Source organism: Hypanus sabinus, chromosome 6, assembly GCF_030144855.1.
Source record: "Hypanus sabinus isolate sHypSab1 chromosome 6, sHypSab1.hap1, whole genome shotgun sequence".
In the NCBI taxonomy this organism is placed as follows: Eukaryota; Metazoa; Chordata; class Chondrichthyes; order Myliobatiformes; family Dasyatidae; genus Hypanus; species Hypanus sabinus.
In genome coordinates, this window is record NC_082711.1 from 126,201,305 (window position 1) to 126,227,156 (window position 25,852).

Here is a 25,852-nt window from a genome sequence, read left to right on the forward strand (position 1 = left end):
AGGTTTTCTATGTTTCTATCCCAACACCTGTTCTCAATATTTCATTTACGAAGGTCAATATGCTAAAAGTTTTCTATCTACCTGTGACACAATTTTCTTTTTTTTGTAATTTATTTTTTTATTGAAGTTCATCATCAAACAAACAGTTCCATAAGATGTATTTCAGACATTGTACATATATATCATATAATCATATATATCACAAATCTCCACAAAGTATTTATCTGAGGTATACACTTATAGAAAAGAGTGGAAAGAAAAAACAAGCAAAAGGAAAGAACTACGTACAGGTAGGGAGTGATCTTTTTTTTACAACAGATTCATTGATTTGTGAGAATAAAATCAGGCCTATGTGGCATTATGTAGTTAAAGCATTTTCCCAGTATGAATCAAATTGTTCCAGCTCATGGTTAACAGATGCTACATGTATTCCCAGATTCCTCTGTTCTACCACACTCCTCAGTGCCCTACTGCTCACTGTGTAAGACCTACCCTGGTTGGTCCTCCCAAGGTGCAACATTTAATACTTGTCTGCATTAAATTCCATCTGCCATTTTCAGCCCATTTCACCAGCTGGTCCAGATTCCTCGCTATCCACTCCAATCCAGTTTTGCTGTAATCTGCAATCTGCAAATCCAGCTTACCATATTATCATCCAAATTGCTGATATGTATGACAAACACCAATTAATCCAAATCCAATCCCTGTGGCGCACTGTGAGTCACAGGTCTCCAGTCAGAGAGGTAACCATCTACAATCACTCAATGGCTTGTCTCGTGAAGCAAATGTCCAATTGAATTTACTGCCCTATCTTGAATGCCAAGCAATTGTACCTTGAACAAACTCCCATGTAGACCTTGTCAAAGGCCTTGCTAAAGTCCACGTAGACAACATGCACTCCCTTGCCTTGAACTTTCTTGGTAACTTCCCCAAAAGACTCTGTAAGGTTGGTTAGTCATGCCCAAAGCCATATTCAGTATCCCTGTCTATCAAAATTCTTATATATCCGGTCCCTTAGAATACCTTTCAATAACTTTTCCACTACTGTATGTGAAGTTATCCAGCTTGTAATTTCCTGGCTTATTCTTAGAACCTTTCTTAAAGTATGGAACAACAGTAACTGTCATCTAATCCTCTCTGCTAGAGTCCGTGCAATCTCCACACAAACCTCCCACAGGATCCAAGGGAACACATTATCAGGCCCTGCAGACTTATCTGCCTTAATTTACCATAAGGTACATGTCCAAAATTAGACCAAGAGGTCAATCGAGCCTGCTCTGCCATTTCCTCTTGGCTGATTCATTACCCTCTCAGCTCCAATCACCTGCCTTCTCCATGTAATCCTTTATGCCCTGAGTGATCAAAAATTTATCGACCTCTGCTTTATATATACACAATGACTTGGTTGCCACAGCCGCCTGTGGCAACAAATTCCACAGACTCCTCACTCTCTGGCTACAGAAATTCCTCATTCATTTAAATTCCAGTGAGTACAGGCCCAGAGCCATCAAACGTTCCTCATATGATAAGCTTTTCAATCCCAGAATCATTTTCAGTAACCTCCTTTGAACCCTCTCCAATGTCCACATCCTTTCTTAGATAGGCCCAAAACTGCTCACAATACTTCAACTGAGGCCTCATCAGTTCCTTATAAAGCCTCAGTATTACAAGCTTGCTTTTATATCTAGTTCTCTCAAAATGAAAGCTAACATTGCAGTTGCCTTCTTCACCACCCACTCAACCTGAAAATTAACCTTTAAGGAATCCGGCATGAGGACTCCCAATTCCCTTTACACCTCAAATTTTTGAATTTTTTCTTCATTAAAAAATGTCTACATTTTTATCGAAAGGACAGGCAGGAGATGGTGTGGCCTTGGTGGTAAGTGTTGGAAGTATATCTTTAGAAAGAGGTGACATAGGATCAGAGAATATTGAATCTTTGCGGGTGAAGTTAAGAAGCTGGAAGGGTAAAAAAAATTATGAGAATTATAATTATGCCTCCAAATAATAACCAAGCTGTGCGGTTGAGATTGCAAAACTAGCTGGAAAAAGCATGTAATAAGGGTAATGTCATATTTGTAATGGAGCATTTCAATATTTCAATAAAGGGATAGTTATGGGCTGAGTGCGGGTAGGTGGGACTAGGTGAGATTAAGAGTTCGGCACGGACTAGGAGGGCTGAGATGGCCTGTTTCCGTGCTGTGATTGTTATATGGTTATAATATGCAAGGGAATTGTGAAAATCAAGTTGGTGGCGAATTGCAAGAGAAAGAATTTGTTGAATTTCTATGAGATGGCTTTTCAGAGCAGCTTGTGCTATTTGGGGAAAGGCTATCTTCGATTGGGTTGTGTAATAACCCAGATCTTATTACGAAGCTTAATGTAAAGGAACCCTTAGAAGGCAGTGATCATAATGCAATTGAATTCATACTGGAACTTGAGAGGAAGAAGAAAGACCCATGTTTCAGTATCACAATGGAATAAGGGGAGTCACAGAGGCACGAGAAAGGAACGTGCCGAGGTGGATTGCAGGAGGATACCAGCAGGGATGATGGCAGAGTAGAGATGGCTGAAGTTTCTGTGAATAATTCACAAGGTTCAGGATAGATATAACCTACAGAGGAAGAAGTTCTCAAATGGCAGGAGTAGGTAACCATGGCTGACAAGAGGAGTTAAGGACTGCATAAAAGCCAAGGAGAAGGCGTATAATGTAGCAAAAATGAGTGGGAAATAGGATGCAAACACAAGGAAATCTGCAGATGCTGGAAATTCAAGCAACACACACAAAATGCTGGTGGAACGCAGCAGGCCATACAGCATCTATAGGAAGAAGTACAGTCGATGTTTCGGCCTGAGACCCTTTGGCAGGTCTCAGCCCGAAACGTCGACTGTACTTCTTCCTATAAATGCTGCCTGGCCTGCTGCGTTCCACCAACACTTCTTGTGGGAAATAGGATGTTTGGGAAGCTTTTAAAATCCAACAAAATGCAACTAAAAAAGCTATAAGAAAGGAAAAGATGAAACATGAGGGCTATAAAGCAGGATACCGAAAGTTTTTTGAGTTATATAAAGAGTAAAAGGGAGGTGAGATATGGTATTGGATTACTGGAAAATGATGCCGGTGAGGCAGCAATCGGGGACAAGGAAATGGCAGATGAACTTAATGGATACTTTGCATCAGTCTTCACTGTAGAAGGCATAAGCATGTGCCAGAGGTCCATGAGTGTCAGGGAGCAGGAGTAAATGTCATTGTTCTAGGTAAACTCAAAGATCTTAAGGTGGATATGTCACCTGGATCAGATGGATTACATCCCAGAGTCCTGAGTGAGGTTGTTGAAGAAAGAGTGGAGACATTGGTCATGATCTTTCAAGAATCACTCAATTCTGGCATGGTCCCAGAGGACTGGAAAATTGCAAATGTCACTCCACTCTTTAAGAAGGGAGAGGGAAAAGCCCAATTACCGATACTCACATGTATCGGTAGCACAATGGAATAAAGGGAATTGCAGAGGCATGAGAGAGGAGCTTGCCCAGTTGGATTGGAGGAGGATACTGGTGGGGATGACAGTACAGCAGAGGTGGTTGAGGTTTCTAGGCCAGTTAGCCTAACCTCAGTGATTGGGAAAGTGTTGGAGTCTATTATTAAGGATGATGTTTCAGGGGACTTGGAGCCTAATGATAAAATAAGTCAAAGTCAGCATGGTTTTTGTAAAGAGAAATCTTGGCAGACAAATCTATTAGAGTTCTTTGAGGAAGTAACAAGCAGGGTGGACAAAGGAGAGGCAGTGGATGTCATTTACTTGGATTTTCAGAAGGCATTTGATAAGAAGCCACACTTGAGGCTGCTTAATAAGATAAAATCCCATGGTGTTACAGTAAATATACTGACATGGATAGAGGAATGGCTGAAAGGTGGGGGGCAACAATTGGGGATAAAGGGGGGCTTTTCTGGTTGGCTGCCAGTGACTAGTGGTGTTCCTCAGGGGTCAGTATTGGGACCACTACTTTTCACACTGTTTGTCAATCATATCGTTTGATGGCTTTATAGAAAAGTTTGCAGATGATACGATGATAGGTGGAGGCTGAGGAAGTAATGTGATGGCAGCAGGAATAGTGTTGGGAAATGTATGATAATGCATTTTAGTAAAAGGAACAATGGTGCAGACTGTTATCTAAATGAGGAGAAAATTCAAACATCAGAGGTGCAGAGGGACATAGCAGTTCTTGTGCAAGACTCTCAGGAGGTTAATTCACACAGTGAAACTGTCGCCGCTTGGCCTTAACACTGCCATGTGTCGCTGGATTCTGGATTTCTTGACAGCGAGACCACAGTCAGTCTGTGTTGGCAGGAACATCTCTGACTCCATCACACTTGAGCACTGGATCCCCACAAGTCTGTGTGCTCAGCCCATTGCTGTTTACACTGCTAACACATGACTGTGCAGCCAGATTCAAGGAGAACCTGATCATTAAATTTGCTGATGATACCACAGTGGTGGGGCTCATCAGCAAAAATGATGAGACAATGTACAGGAAGGAGGTCAAACACCTAGAGAGCTGGTGCCGTGACAACAACTTGATGCTTAATGTCACCAAAACCAAGGAGATGATTGTTGATTTCAGGCGGTAGCCTGAGCACACACCCCTCAGCATCAGCGGCTCCACAGTGGAGAGAGTGGAAAACATCAAGTTCTTTGGGATGCAGGTCTCGGACAATCTCACCTGGTCCAGGAACACCACTGGGATTGTGAAATGAGCCCAGCAGAGATTGCACTTTCTGAGGAAGCTTAAACAAGCAACACTCCCCACTAACATCTTAACTACAGTGGCGTGGTTGAGAGTGTGCTGACCTTTTGCATCACAACCTGGTACTCCAGCTGCAGTGCTGCTGACAAAAAAGCCTTGCAGAGGGTGGTTAGGGGAGCAGAGAAGGTTATTGGGGTCTCCCTACCTTCTGACCAAGACCTCTTTCAGAGTCGATGCCTCCAGAAGACACGGTACATCATTAAAGACCCCTCACACCCTCTCCATGAACTGCTTGTTCTTCTGCCATCAGGTAAATGTTACAGGAGCATCAAAACTAAAACCACTAGGCTACTAAACAGCTTCCTCCAACAGGCAGTCAGACTGCTAAATAGCTGTTCTACCTGACTCTGTTTTGGACACTTTTAACTTGCACTGGACAGTTATAACTTGTTTTTAACTGACATGTGGCTGTTGTGTTTTACTATTTATTGTTATGTTTATTATTTAACGTTGCATTTGTTATGTTATGATTACACTGCTCCTGGGAAATGCTGTCTCATTCTGCCCTGCAGAGCTGATGTACGGTTAGAATGACAATAAAGTTTTTGAATCTTGAATCTGTGGTAGAGAAGGCAAATGCAATGTTGGCATTTATTTCAAGGGGAATAGAATATAAAAGCAAGGAGATATTGCTGAGGCTTTGTAAGACCCTAGTCAGGCCACACTTGGAATATTGTCAGCAGTTTTGGGCCCCATATCTCAGAATGGATGTGTTATCATTGGAAAGGGTCCAGAGGAGGTTCACAAAGACAATTCCAGGAATGAAGGGGATAACATATGAGAAGGTTTGGCAGCCTTAGGCCTGTACTCACAGGAATTTAGAAGGATGCAGCTGATGGGGGTAATCTCATTGAAAGGACTAGATAAAGTGGATGTTGAGAGGAAGTTTCCTATGGTAGGGGTATCCAGATCCAGACGGTACAGCCTCAGCATTGAGGGGTGACCTTTTAGAACAGAGGAAGGGAGGAGTTTTTTTTAGCCAGAGAGTTGTGAATCTGTGGAATGCTCTGCCACAGACTGCGGTGGAGGCCAAATCCCTGGGTATATTTAAGGTGGAAGATGATTGCTTCTTGATTGGTCTGGGTATCAAAGGAAATGGCGAGAAGGCAGATGTATGGGGTTTAGTGGGATCCGGGATCAGCCATGATGGAACGGGGAGTTGACTTGATGGGCAGAATGGCCTAATTTTGCTCTTATGTCTTATGGTCTTATCTGTCCTGGTGCTCTGATTACCATCCCCCTGCCGCTCTAGTTCAAACCACCAAGCACCTACCACCACATCCTCCCCGTAGCACCAGCACACCTTCCTGCTAGGATATTAGTCCTCCTTCAGTTCAGATGCAAACCATCCTTTCTGTTCTAGTCTCACCTTCCCTGGAAGAGAACCCAATGATACAAAAATCTGAATTCTTCCATCCTGCATCAACTCCTTAGCCACATTTTAAACTGTATGATCGTCCTGTTTTTGGCCTCACTAGCATATTATAAGGGTAGCAATACGGAGATCACATCACAGGAGATCCCGTCCCTTAATGTGGCACTTAACTCCCTGAATTCACTTTGCAGCAGCTTTTCACCCTTCCTATCCACGGCATTGGTACTGATGTGAGTCATGACCTCTGGCTTAGGAACGCTATGGACTCAATCTGTGATGTCCCAGACCCTGGCACCCAGGATGCAACAAACCATCTGGGATTCTTGTTCTCATCCACAGAACTTCCTTTCTGTTCTCCTAATCAACAAATCTTTATTACAATAGCTCGTCTCTTCTCCCCTTCAGAGCCACTGAGGAAGTCTCGATTCCAGAGACTGGACCTCTGTGGCTTTCCTCTGCTAGGTCTTTCCCCCCAACAGTATCCCAAGTGGTATGCCTGTTGTTGAGGAGAATGGCCACAGGGGTACTCCGTACTGTGTGCCCTATCCCCCTCCTGACGATCACCAAGATGCCTGTGGCTTGCAGTTCAGGTGTAACTACCTCCCTTTTTGCCCTATCAATCCCTCAGCCTCCTGAATGATCTGGAGTTCATCCAGTTCCAGTTCCAGCTACTCAACAGTGACTGTTAGAAGTTGCCACTCTATGTACTTCTTCCAGGTGTTGTCATCAGGCGGTCTCTCTACCTTCCCACATCCCGCAAGAAGAACATTTCACCATCCTGTCTGGCACCACCTCTACTCTAAATGTGCAATAGAAATTAAGAAAGAATAAATAATGAAAAAAAAAACTACTATGGCCACAGTCTCAACTCCCCACTCCAATACTGGGCCACTCCAACAATGGCCACTCTGCTTAAACTTAACTTCTTTTTATTTGTCCTTGCAAAGTATCAAATTCAATTGGTCTTCGGGATTGCGGCACACAAAAAATGCTAACTGCTCCCATTTGCCTCCTTTAAGTTCTCCCCCCTTCCACTGTGGTGCACAAAACTTTCTATTCTGCACCTGATTTACCTTAGAAATTACTTCAGCTGTTTACTTATACAATGTCATGCTTTCTGCTGTCCTCCAATCACAATCAAAGAGAACTGCAGAGAAAAACAGCCCAAAATTGGAGTGAACCTGTAGTAAGGAAGCACCATGCTGTGATGAGAAAACTCCCGTTTTGGATACCTCTGATGCAATACTCACTTCTTAGCACAATAGGCGACACAGTCTCTGCCCACGCTCTCACTCCAAGCCACCTTATACAATACCTGTAAAATAAAGGCATTCAGCTGAGAAATTCAGAGTTATGAACGAAATTCTTAATTAGATACCCAACACATATTAAATGGCAATATTTTAAGGGAGTACTTCAAACTGCAGTGATGCAGGCCATAATCTTAAAAACCATATATAACCATATAACAACTACAGCATGGAAACAGGCCATCTCGGCCCTTCTAGTCTGTGCCGATTGCTTACTCTCACCTAGTCCCACCGACCTGCACTCAGCCCATAACCTTCCATTCCTTTCCTGTCCATATACCTATCCAATTTTTTAAAAATGACAATATCAAACCTGCCTCTACCACTTCTACTGGAAGCTCATTCCACACAGCTACCACTCTGAGTAAAGAAATTCCCCCTCGTGTTACCCCTAAACTTTTGCCCCTTAACTCTCAACTCATGTCCTCCTGTTTGAATCTCCCCTACTCTCAATGGAAAAAGCCTATCCACGTCAACTCTATCTACCCCCCACATAATTTTAAATACCTCTATCAAGTCCCCCCTCAACACATTTATAGACTCAATCAGGAATATGGATTGAAAACCACAAACTCTTGTTCAAAAAAAAATATAGGGATCAACAAAGGAACTACCGGATGTAAACTTGGTGATAGGGAAAAGTCTGGAAACATAAATCCCAATTAGCAGTCACTTCACTAAGAGTTCACTGATTATTATAAATCCTAAATGAAAACTCCTTGTCTGTGTTTACTATGGAGAAGGTCATTGAATGTGGAGAACTTAGGGCAGAATTGTGATGCTGTAAAATATATCCACAGCGCAAAAGAGTTGATGCTGACTTTTTTGGATCCTAAGAGAGATCATTTGTAGAATACCTATGAGATGGCTTTTTTAGAGCAGTTTGTGGTTGAACCCATTAAGAGATTGGGTGTCATGTAATGAATTTAATCTGATTAGGAGGTTGAAGGTAAAGGAACCCTTGGGAAGCAGTGAACACAACATGATAGAATTCAGTGTAATTTAAGCATGAGAAGCTAAAGTCAGATGTATCAGTACTACAGGGGAGTAAAGGGAATTACAGAGGCAAGAGATAGAAGCAGACCAAAGTTGATTGGAAGGGGATACTAGAGATGACAGAAGAGCAGCATTGGCTAAAGTTTCTGGGAGGAACTGGGAAGGTGCAGGATAGATATATACCAGAGAAGAAGTAGTATTCTAAAGACAGCGTAACACAACCGTGGTTGACAAGGGAAGTCAAAGCCAACATAAAAATAAAAGAAAGGGCATATAATGGAGCTAAATTTAGTGGGAAGTTAGAGGATTGGGAAGCTTTAAAAAAATCGACAGAAGGCAACTAAAAAGCCATAAGGAGTGAAAAGATGAAATACAAAAATAATCTAGTCAATACTATCAAAGAGGATTCCAACAGTATTTTCACATATATAAAGAGTAAAGGAGAGGTGAAAGTAGATATTGGACTGCTGGAAAATGCCACTGAATAGGTAGTAATGGGAACAAGGAAATGGTGGACGAGTTGAAAAAGTATTTTGCATCTGTCTTCATTGTGGAAGAAGCTAGCACTATGCCAGATGTTCAGAAGTGTCAGGGGGCAGAAGTGAATGCAGTTGCTATTACTAGGGAGAAAGTGCTTGGGAAGCTGAAAGGTCTGAAGATGGCTGAAGAGATTGTGGTGGCATTAGTAATTACCTTTCAAGAATCAATAGATCCTTGCATGGTTCTGGGGGACGAGAAAATTGCAAATGTTACTCCACTCTTCAAGAAGGGAGGGAAGCAGAAGAAAGGAAACTATACGCCAGTTAGCCTGACCTCAGTAGTTGGGAAAATGTTGGACTCAATTGTTAAGGATGTGGTTTTAGGGTACTTGGAGGCACATGATAAAATGGGCCAAACTCAGCATGGTTTCCTTAAGGGAAAATCTTGCCTGACATATCTGTTGGAATGCTTTTAAAATAAAAAACAGGACAAAGGAGAATCAATGGATGTTGTGTATTTGGAATTCACAAGGCCTTTGATGGGGTGCCATACATGAAGCTGCTTAGCAAGACAACAGCCCATAGTATTACAGGATAGATCATAGGCTGATTGGCAGGAGGCAAAGTGTGGGAATAAAGGGAGCCTCTTCCAATAGGCTGCTGGTGATGAGTGGTGTTCCATGGAGATCTGTTTTGGGACGAATTCTATTTACGTCATATGTCAATGATTTGAATGATAGAATTGATGGCTTTGTTGCAAATTTGCAGATGATATGAAGGTAGGTTCAGGAGCAGGTAATTTGAGGAAGGAGAGAGTCTCCACAAGGACTCAGATAGATTACGAGAATGAACTAAGAATTGGCAGATGGAATGCAATGTCGGGAAGTTTATGGACATGCGCATCGGTAGAAGGAATATCATTCCATAAGACCTTAAGGTACTGGAGCAGAATTAAGCTATTTGGCCCATCGAGTCTGCTCCACCATTTCATTACGGCTGCATCATTTTCCCACACAGCCCAAATCTCTGACCCTGTATCCTTCCATGCCCTGACTAATCAAGAAACTATCAACTTCTGCCTTAAAAGATATCCAATAACTTTGTGCCTATAGCTGCCTGTGGCAACAAATTCCACAGATTCACCACTCTCTGGCTAAAGAAAGTTCCTCCTTATCTCCGTTCTAAAAGGATGGCCCTCTACTCTGAGGTCCCCTGGTCTTAGACTCTCCCAACATAGGAAACATCCTCTCCATATCTACTCTCTTAAGGACTTTCAACATTCGATGGGTTTCAACGAAGTCACCTCCCATTCTTCTGAATTCCAGTTAGTAGTGGCCCAGAACAATCAAACACACCTCTTAAGACCCGTCTTTCAATCTGAGAATTATTTTTCTGAACCTCCGCTCAACTCTCTCCAACGTCAGCACATCCTTTCTTTGATAAGGGGTTCAAAACTGCTCACAATACTCTAAGTGAGGCCTCACCAGTGTGTAAAAAATGTCATCAACATTACATTCTTGCTTTTCTATTCTAGTCCTCTCAAAATGAGTGCTAACATTGGAGTTGCTTTCCTCACCACTGAACCAATTTGCAAATTAACCTTCAGGGAATCACTTTGCACCTCTTATTAATTAAAAAAATAGTTTACTCTTTAATTTCCTCTACCAAAGTACATGACCATAAACTTCACAAAACTGCATTCCATCCACCACTTCTTGGCCCATTCTCCTGTTCTGCCTGAGTCTTTCTTCCTCTCTACTTCCGCAACACTATCTGCCCCTCCATCTATCTTTGTATCGTCTGGAAACTTGGCCACACAGCCATAAATTCTGTCATCCAAATCATTGACATATAATGTAAAAAGAATTGGTCCTAACACAGACCCCTGTGGAACAACATCAGTCACTGGCAGCCAACCAGAAAAGGCTCTGTTCATTCCCATTCTTTGCCTCCTGCCAATCAGCCAATGCTTTATCCATGCTAGAATCTTTCCTGTAATACGATGGGCTCTTAACTTGTTAGGCAGACTTGTGTGTGGCACCTTGTCAAAAGCCTCCTGAAAGGATGTCCTGATGAAGGGTCTCAGCCCGAAACGTCGACAGCACTTCTCCTTGTAGATGCTGCCTGGCCTGCTGTGTTCAACCAGCATTTTGTGTGTGTTGTTTGAATTTCCAGCATCTGCAGATTTCCTCGTGTTTGCTCTTGCCTCTCTTTTACATTTTATATATCTGTAGAAAATTCTGGTATCCTCTTTAATATTACTGGCTAGCTTACCTTCGTAATCCATCTTTTGCTTCTTTATGACTTTTTTAGTTGCCTTCTGTTGATTTCAAAAAGCTTCCCAATTTTTAACTTCCTGCTAATTTTTGCTCTATTATGTGCCCTCTCTTTGGCTTTTATGTTGGCTTTGATTTCTCTTGTCAGCCATGGTTGTGTCATCCCACCTTTAAAATACTTCTTCGTCAACACTATCCTCAAAAAAGGGTAGACTATAGTAGAAGTGGTAGAGGCAGGTTCGGTATTGTCACTTAAAGTAAAATTGGATAGGTATATGGACAGGAAAGGAATGGAGGGTTATGGGCTGAGTGCAGGCCGGTGGGATTAGGTGAGAGTAAGCGTTCGGCACAGACTAGAAGGGCCGAGATGGCCTGTTTCCGTGCTGTAATTGTTATATGGTTATTTCTAAACGGGGAGAAAATTCAAAAATCTGAGGTGCAAAGGGTCTTAGGAGGCCTTGTGCAGGATTCCCTGGAGGTTAACTTACAGGTTGAGTTGGAGGTGAGGAAGGCAAATTCAATGTTAGAATTCACTTTCAGAAGATCAGAGTATAAAAGCAATGATTTAATGCTGAGACTTTATAAGGTGTCTTAGTCAGAACACACGGGAATATTGTAAGCAGTTTTTGGGTCCCTTATCTAAAATGTGTGGCTGGCACAGGGACAGGGATTCAGATTTCTGGATAATTGGGACCTCATCTGGGGCAGGTGTGACCCATACAAAAGGGATGGGTTGCACTTGAATCCACGAGGGACCAATATTCTTGCGGGAAGCTTTACTAGAGCTGTTGAGAATGGTCTAAACTAGTATGGAAGGGGGATGGGAACCAGTATGATAGAGCTGAGGATGAGCCATCAGGTTTACATAGAAACATAGAAAACCTACAGCACAATACAGACTCTTCAGCCCACAAAGTTGTGCCGAACATGTCCCTACCTTAGAAATTACCAGGCCTACCCATAGCCCTCTATTTTTCTAAGCTGCATGTACCTACCTAAAAGTCTCTTAAAAGACCCCATCGTATCCACCTCTACCACAGTTGCCAGGAGCCCATTCCATGCACTTACCACTCTCTGAATGAAAAACTTAACCCTGACATCTCCTCTGTACCTACTCTCCAGCACCTTAAACCTGTGTCCTCTTGTGGCAAACATTTCAGCCCTGGGAATAGGCCTCTGACTATCCACATGATCAATGCCTCTCATCATCTTATACACCTACAAGTAGATGATGGGTGTAACATGAATGGAAGAACAAGTCAATGATTGGGCTCAAATGCAGACAGAGCAAAAAGTTAAATTATACCACAGAAGCCATATTCAAAAGGGCGAAAAATGCAGGACTGAAGCTGCTGTACTTAAATGCCTGTAGCATTCAGAATAAGTTGGATGAACTCGTGGCACAATTAGAGATTGGTAGGTATGATGTCATGGACGTAGCTGGGAGTTAAACATCAAAGGATGTCCTTTGTATTGGAAGGACAGACAGGAAGGCATTGGCGGTGGTGTAGGTCTGCTGGAAAGAAATAGAATTATATCTTTAGACAGAGGTGACATAAGGTCAGAGATTGCTGAATCTTTGTGGATGGAGTTAAGAAGCTGCAAGGGAGAAAAAGAACATTATGGGAATTATACTGTATATAGGCCTCCAAATAGTAGCCAAGGTGTGGGGTTCAGATTGTAAAGGGAACAGGAAAAGGCATCTGATAAGAGTAATGTCAAAATTGTAATGAGGCACATCAAATATGCAAGGGGTTTGTGAAAATCTGAGATTCTGAAATCTGAGAATCTCAGGGTATTTGAGATAAATGGGACAGTCTCCACTGTGGTTTCTGAGATAATTTTAAATCACAGCAAGAGGCGTACAGGGAAGAGGTAAAAGAAGCTCGGAGAGAAGCTGTTTTTTTTTAACTGATTCACGGCAAAGAGGCTAGACTGCGCAGGCGCATGATGTAGCGCGCCAAAGGTTTAGAAAGAAAGTCCGCCATATACAGCGGCCATCATTCAGAGTGGACTGAGGCAGAGTGGGTCGGCTCTGGCTCAATTAGGATTTGGCGAGAACAGGCAGAGGCGAGGTTTGAAAGGGTCTCAACTGCGCAAGCGCCTGACAGTCGGCAGCTGGAGAAAAGCGAGCAGAGGCTGAGTACGAACTTCACTCCAGGTGAGGTAAGCCCGGGTAAGCTCCTTTAATTAATCTAATTAGATTAGGAGTAGGTAATGGAGGCAGCAGTTAGGGCAGTTGAGTGCTCCATTTGCAGTATGTGGGAAGTCAGGGCGAGCACAGTTGTCCCTGACGACTACACCTGCAAAAGGTGCATCCAGCTGCAGCTCCTGACAAACCGTGTTAGGGATCTGGAGCTGGAGCTGGATGAACTTCGGATCATTCGGGAGGCAGAGGCAGAAATAGACAGGAGTTTCAGGGAGATAGTCACCCCTAGGAGTCAAGAGACAGGTAGTTGGGAGACTGTCAGGAGAAGGAAGGGGAATAGATAGGAAGAGCAGAGCACCCCTGTGGCCGTTCCCATCAACAATAAGTATACCGTTTTGGACACTGTTGGTGGGGACGACCTACCAGGGACAAGTTGCAGTGGTTGCGTCTCTGGCACCGAGACTGGACCCTCAGCTCAGAAGGGAAGGAAGGAAAAGAGGAGAGCAGTAGTGATAGGGGGTTCGATAGTTAGGGGGACAGATAGGAGGTTCTGTGAAAGAGATTGAGAAACCCAGATGGTCTGTTGCCTCCCTGGTGCCAGGGTCCGCGATATCTCGGATCGAGTTCTCAGTATTCTCACGAGGGAGGGTGAGCAGCCAGATGTCGAGGTCCATGTAAGGACCAATGATGTGGGTAGGAAGAGTGAGGCGGTTCTGAAAGGTGAGTTTAGGGAGCTAGGTGCCAAGTTAAAGGGCAGGACCTCCAGGATAGTAATCTCAGGATTGCTACCAGTGCCACATGCAGGTGGGTTTAGAAATAGTAAGATAGGTCAGATCAACACGTGGCTGAAGACATGGTGCAGGAGGGAGGGCTTCAGATTTATAGATAATTGGGCAGTTTTCCAGGCAAGGTGGTACCTGTTCCGACGGGACAGTTTACATCTGAACTGGAGGGGGACAAATATTCTTGCAGGTAGGTTTGCTAGAGAGGCTCCAGTGGATTTAAACTAGATATGAGGTGGGAGGGGAACCAGAGTTTAGGAACAGATGAATGGGAGAAGGAAGAAAAAGAAGACAGTGAAGTTCTTTGTACTGTTAGAGATAAACAGAAAGGAAGAGGTGGAGAATTTCTTAAATGCATTTATTTTAATGCTAGGAACATTGTAAGAAAGGTGGATGAGATTAGAGCATGGATTGATACCTGGAAATATGATGTTGTAGCAATTAGTGAAACATGGTTGCTGGAGGGGTGTGATTGACAACTAAATATTCCTGGATTTCGTTGCTTCAGGTGTGATAGAATCAGAGGGACAAGAGGGGGAGGTGTTGTGTTGCTTGTCAGAGAAGATATTACAGCAGTGCTCTGGCAGGATAGATTAGAGGGGTCGTCTATGGAGACTATTCGGATGGAATTGAGGAATGGGAAAGGTGTAGTAACACTTATAGGGGTGTATTATAGACCACCTAATGAGGAGCGAGAATTGGAGGAAAAAACTTGCAAGGAGATGGCAAATATTTGTAGTAAGCACAGGGTTGTGATTGTGGGAGATTTTAATTTTCCACAAATAGACTGGGAAGCCCATTCTGTAAAAGGGATGGATGGTTTGGAATTTGTAAAATGTGTGCAGGATAGTTTTTTGCAGCAATACATAGAGGTACCAACTAGAGAAGGGGCAGTGTTGGATCTTCTGTTACGGAATGAGATAGGCCAGGTGACAGAGGTATGTGTTGGGGAGCACTTTGGGTCCAGTGACCACAACGCCATTAGTTTCAATATAATTATGGAGAAGGATAGGACTGGACCCAGGGTTGAGATTTTTGATTGGAGAAAGGCTAACTTTGTGGCGATGAAAAAGGATTTAGAAGGAGTGGACTGGGACAATCTGTTTTATGGGAAGGATGTAACAGACAAATGACAGTCACTTAAAGGTGAAATTTTGAGGGTACAGAATCTTTATGTTCCTGTTAGGTTGAAAGGTTAAAAGTTTGAGAGAGCCATGGTTTTCAAGGGATATTGGAAACTTAGTTAAGAAAAAGAGAGATATCTACAATAAATATAGGCAGCATGGAGTAAATGAAGTGCTCGAGGAATATAAAGAATGTAAGAAGAACCTTAAGAAAGAAATTAGAAAAGCTAAAAGAAGATATGAGGTTGCTTTGGCAAGTAAGGTGAAAATAAATCCGAAGGGTTTCTACAGTTATATTAAAAGCAAAAGGATAGTGAGGGATAAATTTGGTCCCTTAGAGAATCAGAGTGGACAGCTATGTGTGGAGTCGAAAGAGATGGAGGAGATTTTGAACAATTTCTTTTCTTTGGTGTTCACTAAGGAGAAGGATATTGAATTGTGTAAGGTAAGGGAAACAAATAGGGAAGTTATGGAAACTATGATGATTAAAGAGGAGGAAGTACTAGCGCTTTTAAGGAATATAAAAGTGGATAAATCTCTGGGTCCTGACAGGATATTCCCTAGGACCTTGAGGGAGGTTAGTGGTAGAAATAGCAGGGGCTCTGACAGAAATATTTCAAATGTCATTAGAAACGGGGATGATGCCAGAGGATTGGCGTATTGCTCATGTGGTTCCATTGTTTTAAAAGGGTTCTAAGAGTAAACCTAGCAATTATAGGCCTGACAGTTTGACGTCAGTGGTGGGTAAATTAATGGAAAGTATTCTTAAAGATGATATTTATAATTATCTGGATAGACAGGGTCTGATTAGGTACAGTCAACATGGATTTGTGCGTGGAAGGTCATGTTTGACAAATCTTAGTGAATTTTTTGAAGAGATTACGAGGAAAGTTGACGAGGGTAAAGCAGTGGATGTTGTCTATATGGACTTAAGTAAAGCCTTTGACAAGGTTCCACACGGAAGGTAAGTTAGGAAGGTTCAATCGTTAGGTATTAATTTTGAAGTAGTAAAATGGATTCAACAGTGGCTGGATGGGAGATGCCAGAGAGTAGTGGTGGATAACTGTTTGTCAGGTTGGAGGCCGGTGACTAGTGGTGTGCCTCAGGGATCTGTACTGGGTCAAATGTTGTTTGTCATATACATTAATGATCTGGATGATGGGGTGGTAAATTGGATTAGTAAGTATGCAGATGATACTAAGGTAGGTGGCGTCGTGGATAATGAAGTAGGTTTTCAAAGTTTGCAGAGAGAGTTAGGCCAGTTAGAAGAGTGGGCTGAGCGATGGCAGATGGAATTTAATGCTGATAAGTGTGAGGTGCTACATTTTGGCAGGAATAGTCCAAATAGGACATACATGGTAAATGGTAGGGCATTGAAGAATGCAGTAGAACAGAGTGATCTAGGAATAATGGTGCATAGTTCCCTGAAGGTGGAATCTCATGTGGATAGAGTGGTGAAGAAAGCTTTTGGTATGTTGGCCTTTATAAATCAGAGCATTGAGTATAGGAATTGGAATGTAATGTTAATATCGTACAAGGCATTGGTAAGGCCAAATTTGAAGTATTGTGTACAGTTCTGATCACCGAACTATAGGAAAGATGTCAACGAAATAGAGAGAGTACAGAGAAGATTTACTAGAATGTTACCTGGGTTTCAGCACCTAAGTTACAGAGAAAGGTTGAACAAGTTAGGTCTTTATTCTTTGGAGCATAGAAGGTTGAGGGGGGAACTTGATCGAGGTATTTAAAATTATGAGGGGGATAGATAGAGTTAACGTGGATAAGCTTTTTCCATTGAGAGTAGGGGAGATTCAAACAAGAGGACATGAGTTGAGACTTGGGGGCAAAAGTTTAAGGGTAACACGAGGGGGAATTCCTTTACTCAGAGAGTGGTAGCTGTGTGGAATGAGCTTCTAGCAGAAGTGGTAGAGGCAGGTTCGGTATTGTCAGTTAAGACATAATTGGATAGGTATATGGACAGGAAAGGAATGAAGGGTTATGGGCTGAGTGCGGGTCAGTGGGATTAGGTGAGAGTAAGCGTTTGGCACGGACTAGAAGGGTCAAGATGGCCTGTTTCCTTGCTGTAATTGTTATATGGTTATAAAATCAGGTTGCTGGCAGATTGCAAGAGAGGGAATTTGTTGAATGCTTATGAAATGGCTTTTCAGAGCAGCTTGTGCTGTTTGGGGAAAGGCTATCTTAGATTGGGATATGTAATAACCCAGATCTTATTAGGGAGATTAACGTAAAGGAACCCTTAGTAGGCAGTGATCATAATATGATTGAATTCATTCTGCAATGGGAGAGGGAAAAGCCCAATTACTGATACTCACATGTATCGGTAGCACAATGGAATAGAGGGCGTTACAGAGGCATGAGAGAGGAGCTTGCCCAGTTGGATTGGAGGAGGATACTGGCGGGGATGACAGTATAGCAGAGGTGGTTGAGGTTTCTGGGAATAGTTCACAAGGCGCAAGAAAGTTATGTCCCTAAGGGAGAAGTTCTCAAATGGCATGGGTAGGCAACCATGGCTGACAAGGTAAGTAAGGAATGCATAAAAGCCAAGGAAAAGGCATATAAGGTAGCAAAAGTGAGTGGGAAGTTGGATGACTGAGCAGCCTTTAAAATCTAACAAAAGGCAACCAAAAAAAAGGGAAAAGATGAAATATGAGGGCAAACTAGCCAATAATATAAAGCAGGATACCAAAAGTTTTTCAGTTATATAAAGAGTGAAAAGGAGGTGAAAGTTGATATTGAACCACTAGAAAATGATGCTGGTGAGGTAGTGATGGGGGAGAAAGAAATGGCAGATGAACTTAATAAGTACTTTGCTTCAGTCTTTACTGTGGAAGATACTATCAGTATGTCAGAGGTCTGAGAGTGTCAGGGAGTGGGAGTGAGTACCATTGCTATTACAAAGGAAAAAGTGCAAGTCAAACTCAAAGGTCTTAAAGTCAATAAGACACTTGGACCAGAAGGACTACATCTCCAAGTCCTGAGAGAGTTTGCTGAAGAGATAACAGATGCATGATCTTTCAAAAATCACATGATTCTGGCGTGGTCTCGGAGGACTGGAAAATTGCAAATGTCACCTACCCCACTCTTTAAGAAGGGAGGAAGGCAAAAGAAAGGAAATTATAGGCCAGTTAGCCTAACTACAGTGGTTGGGAAAGTGTTGGAGTCTATTATTAAGGATGATGTTTCGGGGTACTTGGAGCCTAATGATAAAATAAATAAAATGGTTCTGTAAAGGGAAATCTTGCCTGACGAATCTGTTAGAGTTCTTCGAGAAAGTAACCTGCAGGGTGGACAAAGTGCATACCATTTACTTAGGTTTTCAGTAGGCATTTGATGAGGTGCCACACATGAGGCTGCTTAACAAGATAAAATCCCATGGCGTTACAGTAAAACTACTGGCATGGATAGAAGAGTGGCTGACAGGTAAGAGGCAGCAAGTGGGAATAAAGAGGCCTTTTCTGGTTGGCTGCCAGTGACTAGTGGTGTTCCTCAAGGATTTGTATTGGGCCGCTACCTTTTATATTGTTTGTCAATGATTTAGGTAATGGAATTGATGGCTTTGTGGCAAAATTTACAGGTGATACAAAGATAGGTGGAGGGGTAGGTAGTACTAATGACACAATGCAATCGTAGCAGGATTTAGACAAATCGGAAGAATGGGGAAAAAGTGGCAGATGGAATACAGTGTTGAGAAATGCATGATAATGCATTTTGGCTGAAGGCACAAAGTTATCAAAATGGGGAGAAAATTCAAACATCAGAGCTGTACAAGGTCTTAGGAGTCTTCATACAGGACTCCCAGAAGATTCAGTCTGTGGTAATGTCGCATTTATTTCAAGGGGAATAGAATATAAAAGCAAGGGGATAATGCTGAAGCTTTGTAAAACACTAGTCAAGCTGCACTTGGAGTATTGTCAACAATTTTGGGCCCCATATCCTAGAAAGAATGTATTGTCATTGGAGAGAGTCTACAGGAGGTTCACAAGGATGATTCCAGAAATGACGGGGTTAACGTATCAGGAGCATTTGGCAGGACACGTACTCGCTAGAATTTAGAAGAATGTGGGGGGAATCTCATTGAGACCTACCCAATGTTGAAAGGACTACAAAATGTTTATGTACAGAGGATGTTTCCTTTGTTGGGAGTATTGACTAGAGGGTACAAAATTGAATGGTGACCTTTTGGAATAGAAGTAAGGAAGAATTTTTTTAGACAGAGAGTAGTGAATCTGTGGAATGCTCTGTCACAGACTCAGTGGAGGCCAATTCTGTGGGTATATTTAAGGTTGAAGTTGATCACTTCCTGATTAGTTAGGGTATGATGAGAAGGCAGGTGTCTGGAGCTGAGTGGGATCTGGGATCAGCCATGATGGAATGGCGGAGCAGACTTCATGGGATGAATGGCCCAATTCTGCTCCAATGTCTGATGGTCTAAAGGTCGTGCTGTCATTGGAGAGATTCAAAGGAGGTTCTGAAAGGCTTATCAGATGGAAGCTTTGGGACTGTACATGCTGGAATTTAGAAGAATTTCAAACCTTTCATATGTTGAAAGGTCGAGATAGAATTAATGTGGAGAGGATGGATCCTATAGTGGGAGAGTCTAGGACCAGAGGACACAGCGTCAGAATAGGAAAATGTCTGTTTAGAATGGAAATGAAGAGGAAATTATTTATTTACAGAGTGATGAATCTGCAAAATTAAGTGCTACTGGTGGCTGTAGAGGCCAGCTCATTGAATGTACTTAAGGCAGGTAAGTCAGGGCATGAAAGGTTATGGGGAGAAGGCGTGAGGAAGGGAAATGGATCAGCCATGATCAACTGGTGGAGCAGACTCGATGGGCTGAATGGCCTAATTCTGCTCCAATGTATTATGGTTCTAACATTGGACAGGCCATTTCCCCACAACGTTGTGCCAATCTTGATGCAATTTTATGTACAGTGAGTTTATGGACATACTATCAATCTCTCCATATAAGCTATCTGATGTATTTATATTTATTGTGGATTTATTATTATTATTATTGTGTTCCTTTATCTCATTGTGTTTTTTTGTGCTGCATTGGATCTGGAGTTACAATTATTTTGTTCTTCTTTACACTTGAGTACTGGAAATAACATTAAACAATCTTGAATCTTCAGATGAAGTACAGTAGTCTCTTCCTGAGCATCATCCACTATGCCCCCCCTTGCAGTTCATACTGATGCATCCATCTAAAAGCCCCTTAAACTCTACCAAAATGCCTGCTTCCACAAAGCACTTGTAACACATTTCCTGCACCCTGTGTCAAAAAACACTACCATGCTTTTGAACTATCCCATCTTGAAAGTATATTGTTTTGTGTTTGACATTCCTACCTTGGGGGAAAAGATTCTATGTACAACATCTATGCCTCTCAAAATGAAAAAAAAAAGCTCTATTAGGTCTCCCCTTAGCCTCGGACACTCTGGGAAGAACAATCCAAGTTTGTCCAACCTCTACTTCTAGCTCATCCCCTCTAATCAGACAGCAACCTGGTAAACTTTTTCTGTACACTCTTTAGAGTCTCCATATCTTCTCTATAACGGGCGATCAGAACAGCACACAATATTCCAAGTGTGCTCTGAATTACATTATATATAGCTGCACCTTGACTTCCTCACTGTTATACTCAGCTTCCCCACCAATGAAGAAAAGTCTCTTTTACCACCTTGTCCACCCGTGTAGCCATTTTCAGTGAACTCTGGACATAGACTTCAAGATCCCTCTGTACCTCACTGCTATTGATGGGTCTACCACTACCTTTATACTTTCTCTTTTCATTTGACCTCCCAATGTGCAATACTCACACTTACCCAAATTAAACTCCATTCTCTGCCCATATCTGGAACTGATTTATATCCCAATATGTTCTCCGATAGTTATTTACACTGTCCACAACTCCACCGTATCTTGTGACAACCACAAGTTTGCCCATCCACCATTCTACATATTCATTGACATACAATTGAAGATTGTATCTCTATGGAATCTCTATGGAAAACCATTAATCACAGACCTCCAGCTAGAATAACAGCCTTCCAACCCCTGCTCTCTGTCTTCTATACCCTGCATCCCATGCATCTTTATCTTCTTGTCCAACCATAAAGTCCGGGCCAATATCATCCACTTGTTTTCCCATCAAATCCCATAAACATGTGAACAACTTCCTGTAACATCCCAGAAAGCATGTGAAGTTAGAATCTACTCACAAGGAAGACAAGGCAGTGCAGCAGCAGAGTATAGAAAAAGGCAATGGTCCGAGCCAATTTGCTTGACAGGATGATGCGGCCCTTGGATAAAGAAGAAACTCAGACAGTGATCAGAATGCAAGAGTTCCCTGATTTGAAAAGCAGTTGTGGATCATACTCACCATGCTAAGGGTGGCCTTGTCCCAGGGGCTGAGGCTCAGGTACCTGCGCTGGCGCTCCTAGAAACCAGAGTGAGTACAGTGAACACATTTCACAACAAGGGTCACACAAGCCAAATAATTAACAACAAAGAAGTGATAGGTTTCAAAAGTGCACATTCCATGGGATATTTGGGTAAAGGGTCTGCAGGTATATAGTTTTTGAGAAACAAGACCATGTGAGAGAGAGAAACAGAGAGGGAGAGAGGGGGAGGGAGGGAGAGAGGGGGAGGGAGGGAGAGGGAGGGAGGGAGGGAGGGAGGGAGGGAGAGAGAGAGAGAGAGAGAGAGAAAGAGATAGGGAGGGGGAAAAGAAGGGAAGCATAATGAGAGAGAGAAGGGGAGAGAAAGGGGCAGAGAATGCAGAGGGTGGAGTGAGTGGGTCAGAAGGGAGTAGAGAAAAAGGGTGGAGAGAGAGAGCGAGGGCTGAAGGGAGGTGTTTGAGGAGAGGGGGCTGGAGGGAGGGGGACACAGTGTGGGGGTGGATGGAGAGAAGGGTTGGAGAGAGGGGGTCAGTGTGAGCAGGAGCTTAAGGAGAGGAAGGGGGCAGAGTGAGGGATGCGGTGTGATGGGGCAGAATAAGGGAAGCAGAGTGAGAGAGAGGGAACAGAGAGGCAGAGGACAGCAGAGAGAGAGAAGCAGAGTTATCGGTGGAGTGACAGGGAGAGGCAGAATGATGTTCAGGAACATGAAGTGAGGGCAGGCTGCTGTCTTCATTCTAAGCCTGGACAGTAAATTGTCACCATACATCAAAGGGTCCAAACCGACTGAAGGTACCTGTATTCCTGAGTGAGATGAGTGATCTGGAAATATTATGTGGCATCATCAACATTTGTCTTTAGCAGCAACTCACTAAACTGCTTCATTACATGTAGGCAAGTGGGCAGATAATGGAAAGTCATGAAAGCAACAGGGTTGCTGAAGTAGGTAATTACTTTTTCAATATTGACTGGGACTCCCTTCATGGCAGAATTATTAGGTGCTTCCAGGAAAACTTCTTCTCACAGCATGCAAATAGCCCAACTAGGGAAGGTTGTACACTAGAGTCTGTATTTGGAAATGAGCCTGGCCAGATGATCTGTTACAGTAGGACAGCATTTTGTAATCATAACTCATAACTCCGAAAGTAATCACAACTCACTAAGTTCTACGATAATTATAGTAACTATACTATAGGACAGTGGGGGAATGTATTAACCGTGGGGTGGGGGGGAGGAGGGGAAGGAAGGCTATTTACTCCTAGGTGGTAGGTGGGATCTGGTAAGAGTAGATTAGCTGTGGGTTTATTGAATAAATTCAATCAGACGTGGGAGATTTTTAAGGATCAGCTGGTCAGAATCCATGACCAACATGTTTTTGTGATGAAGTTTTGAGGGCACAGATGTTGAAAAAATTAGTCGAAAGAAGAAGGAAGCAAATGTAAGGTTTAGGAAGCTCAACTCATACACAACCATCCAACAGAGGTGTCATATTGACTGTATGAACTCATACACGACCATCCAACAGAGGTGTCATATTGACTGTATGAACTCATACAGGACCATCCAACAGGAGTGTCATATTGACTGTATGAACTCATACAGGACCATCCAACAGAGGTGTCATTTTGACTGTATGAACTCATACACGACCATCCAACAGAGGTGTCATTTTGACTGTATGAACTCATACACGACCATCCAACAGAGGTGTCATATTGACTGTATGAACTCATACACGACCATCCAACAGAGGTGTCATATTGACTGTATGAACTCATACAGGACCATCCAACAGAGGTGTCATATTGACTGTATGAACTCATACACAACCATCCAACAGAGGTGTCATATTGACTGTATGAACTCATACAGGACCATCCAACAGAGGTGTCATTTTGACTGTATGAACTCATACACGACCATCCAACAGAGGTGTCATATTGACTGTATGAACTCATACAGGACCATCCAACAGAGGTGTCATATTGACTGTATGAACTCATACAGGACCATCCAACAGGGGTGTCATTTTGACTGTATGAACTCATACAGGACCATCCAACAGGGGTGTCATATTGACTGGATGAACTCATACAGGACCATCCAACAGGGGTGTCATTTTGACTGTATGAACTCATACAGGACCATCCAACAGGGGTGTCATATTGACTGGATGAACTCATACAGGACCATCCAACAGGGGTGTCATTTTGACTGTATGAACTCATACAGGACCATCCAACAGGGGTGTCATTTTGACTGTATGAAATCATACAGGACCATCCAACAGAGGTGTCATATTGACTGGATGAACTCATACAGGACCATCCAACAGGGGTGTCATATTGACTGGATGAACTCATACAGGACCATCCAACAGGGGTGTCATTTTGACTGTATGAACTCATACACGACCATCCAACAGGGGTGTCATTTTGACTGTATGAACTCATACAGGACCATCCAACAGAGGTGTCATATTGACTGTATGAACTCATACAGGACCATCCAACAGAGGTGTCATTTTGACTGTATGAACTCATACAGGACCATCCAACAGGGGTGTCATATTGACTGTATGAACTCATACAGGACCATCCAACAGGGGTGTCATTTTGACTGTATGAACTCATACAGGACCATCCAACAGAGGTGTCATATTGACTGTATGAACTCATACAGGACCATCCAACAGGGGTGTCATTTTGACTGTATGAACTCATACAGGACCATCCAACAGAGGTGTCATATTGACTGTATGAACTCATACAGGACCATCCAACAGGGGTGTCATTTTGACTGTATGAACTCATACAGGACCATCCAACAGGGGTGTCATATTGACTGGATGAACTCATACAGGACCATCCAACAGGGGTGTCATTTTGACTGTATGAACTCATACAGGACCATCCAACAGAGGTGTCATATTGACTGTATGAAATCATACAGGACCATCCAACAGGGGTGTCATTTTGACTGTATGAACTCATACAGGACCATCCAACAGGGGTGTCATATTGACTGTATGAACTCATACAGGACCATCCAACAGGGGTGTCATATTGACTGTATGAACTCATACAGGACCATCCAACAGGGGTGTCATATTGACTGTATGAAATCATACAGGACCATCCAACAGGGGTGTCATTTTGACTGTATGAACTCATACAGGACCATCCAACAGGGGTGTCATATTGACTGTATGAACTCATACAGGACCATCCAACAGGGATGTCATATTGACTGGAGGTCTGTGAACAGTGGCCTTCTACAAGGATTAGTGCTGGGGCCTGTGCTGTTTGTGAAACATATGACCATAAGACATAGGAGTAGAATTAGGACATTTGGCCTGTCAAGTCTGCTCCGCCATTTAATCATGGCTGATCCTTTAGTCCCCTCCTCAGCCCCACTCCTGAGCCTTCTCCCCATAACCTTTGATACGTGACCAAACAAGAACCTACTGAGCTCTGCCTTAAATACACCCAACGACCTGGGCTCCACAGTTACAAATTGATAGGGACAAAACTGCAGGTAGGTTGACTAGTAAATTTGTAGATGTCATAGAAATTGGCAGTGTAAAATGAGTTCAAAGGATACAGCTGAAAGTAGACCAGATGAAATTGCGGGCAGAGAAGGTAGTATAGCAGTTAGCATGCTCAGGGTGTACTGGAGTTCACAGTTCAACTCTGGTGCCCTATATAAGAAAGTTTGTACATTCTTCCTGTGTGTACACGGGGTTCCTCTGGTATCATCCACTATTTGTCATTGTAAATTGTCCTGTGATTAGGGTAAGGTTGCTTGGTGGCTCTGCCCAGTGGGCTGGAACTGTATCATGAAGTAATTGATTAATTAGTTAATTTAAAAGGCGAGGTGTTGTGCTTTGTCAATTGTATGAAACAAGTATAGAAATGGCAGGATCTTTTGCAGACTGGCCAGTACAGAAGGTGTTAGGAATGCTTGCCTTCAGTGGTCAGAGTATTGAGTATAAAAATCAGGAAGTCATGTTGAAGTTGTGTAAAGCCACATTTGTAGTTCTGGTTCTGTATTAGAGGAAGGATGTGGGGGCTTTGGGGGACAGTGCAGAAGTTTACTAAGATGTTGCCTAGAGTAGAGAATATTAGCTTTAA

The 25,852-nt window shown here is 42.8% G+C and overlaps 1 protein-coding gene across 1 annotated transcript in view; it reads right to left on the reverse strand.

Annotated features, from left to right (window-relative positions):
* LOC132395815 (protein CASP-like) overlaps positions 1–25,852 on the reverse strand; it is a 739,549-nt gene that overhangs the window by 16,495 nt on the left and 697,202 nt on the right. Inside the window, exons 20-22 of the mRNA XM_059972899.1 lie at positions 21,704–21,760; positions 21,543–21,623; positions 7,432–7,496 (exon numbers count right to left, since the gene is read on the reverse strand). Of these exons, the coding sequence (XP_059828882.1) occupies positions 7,432–7,496; positions 21,543–21,623; positions 21,704–21,760 (203 nt within the window). The remainder of the gene's footprint in view (positions 1–7,431; positions 7,497–21,542; positions 21,624–21,703; positions 21,761–25,852) is intronic.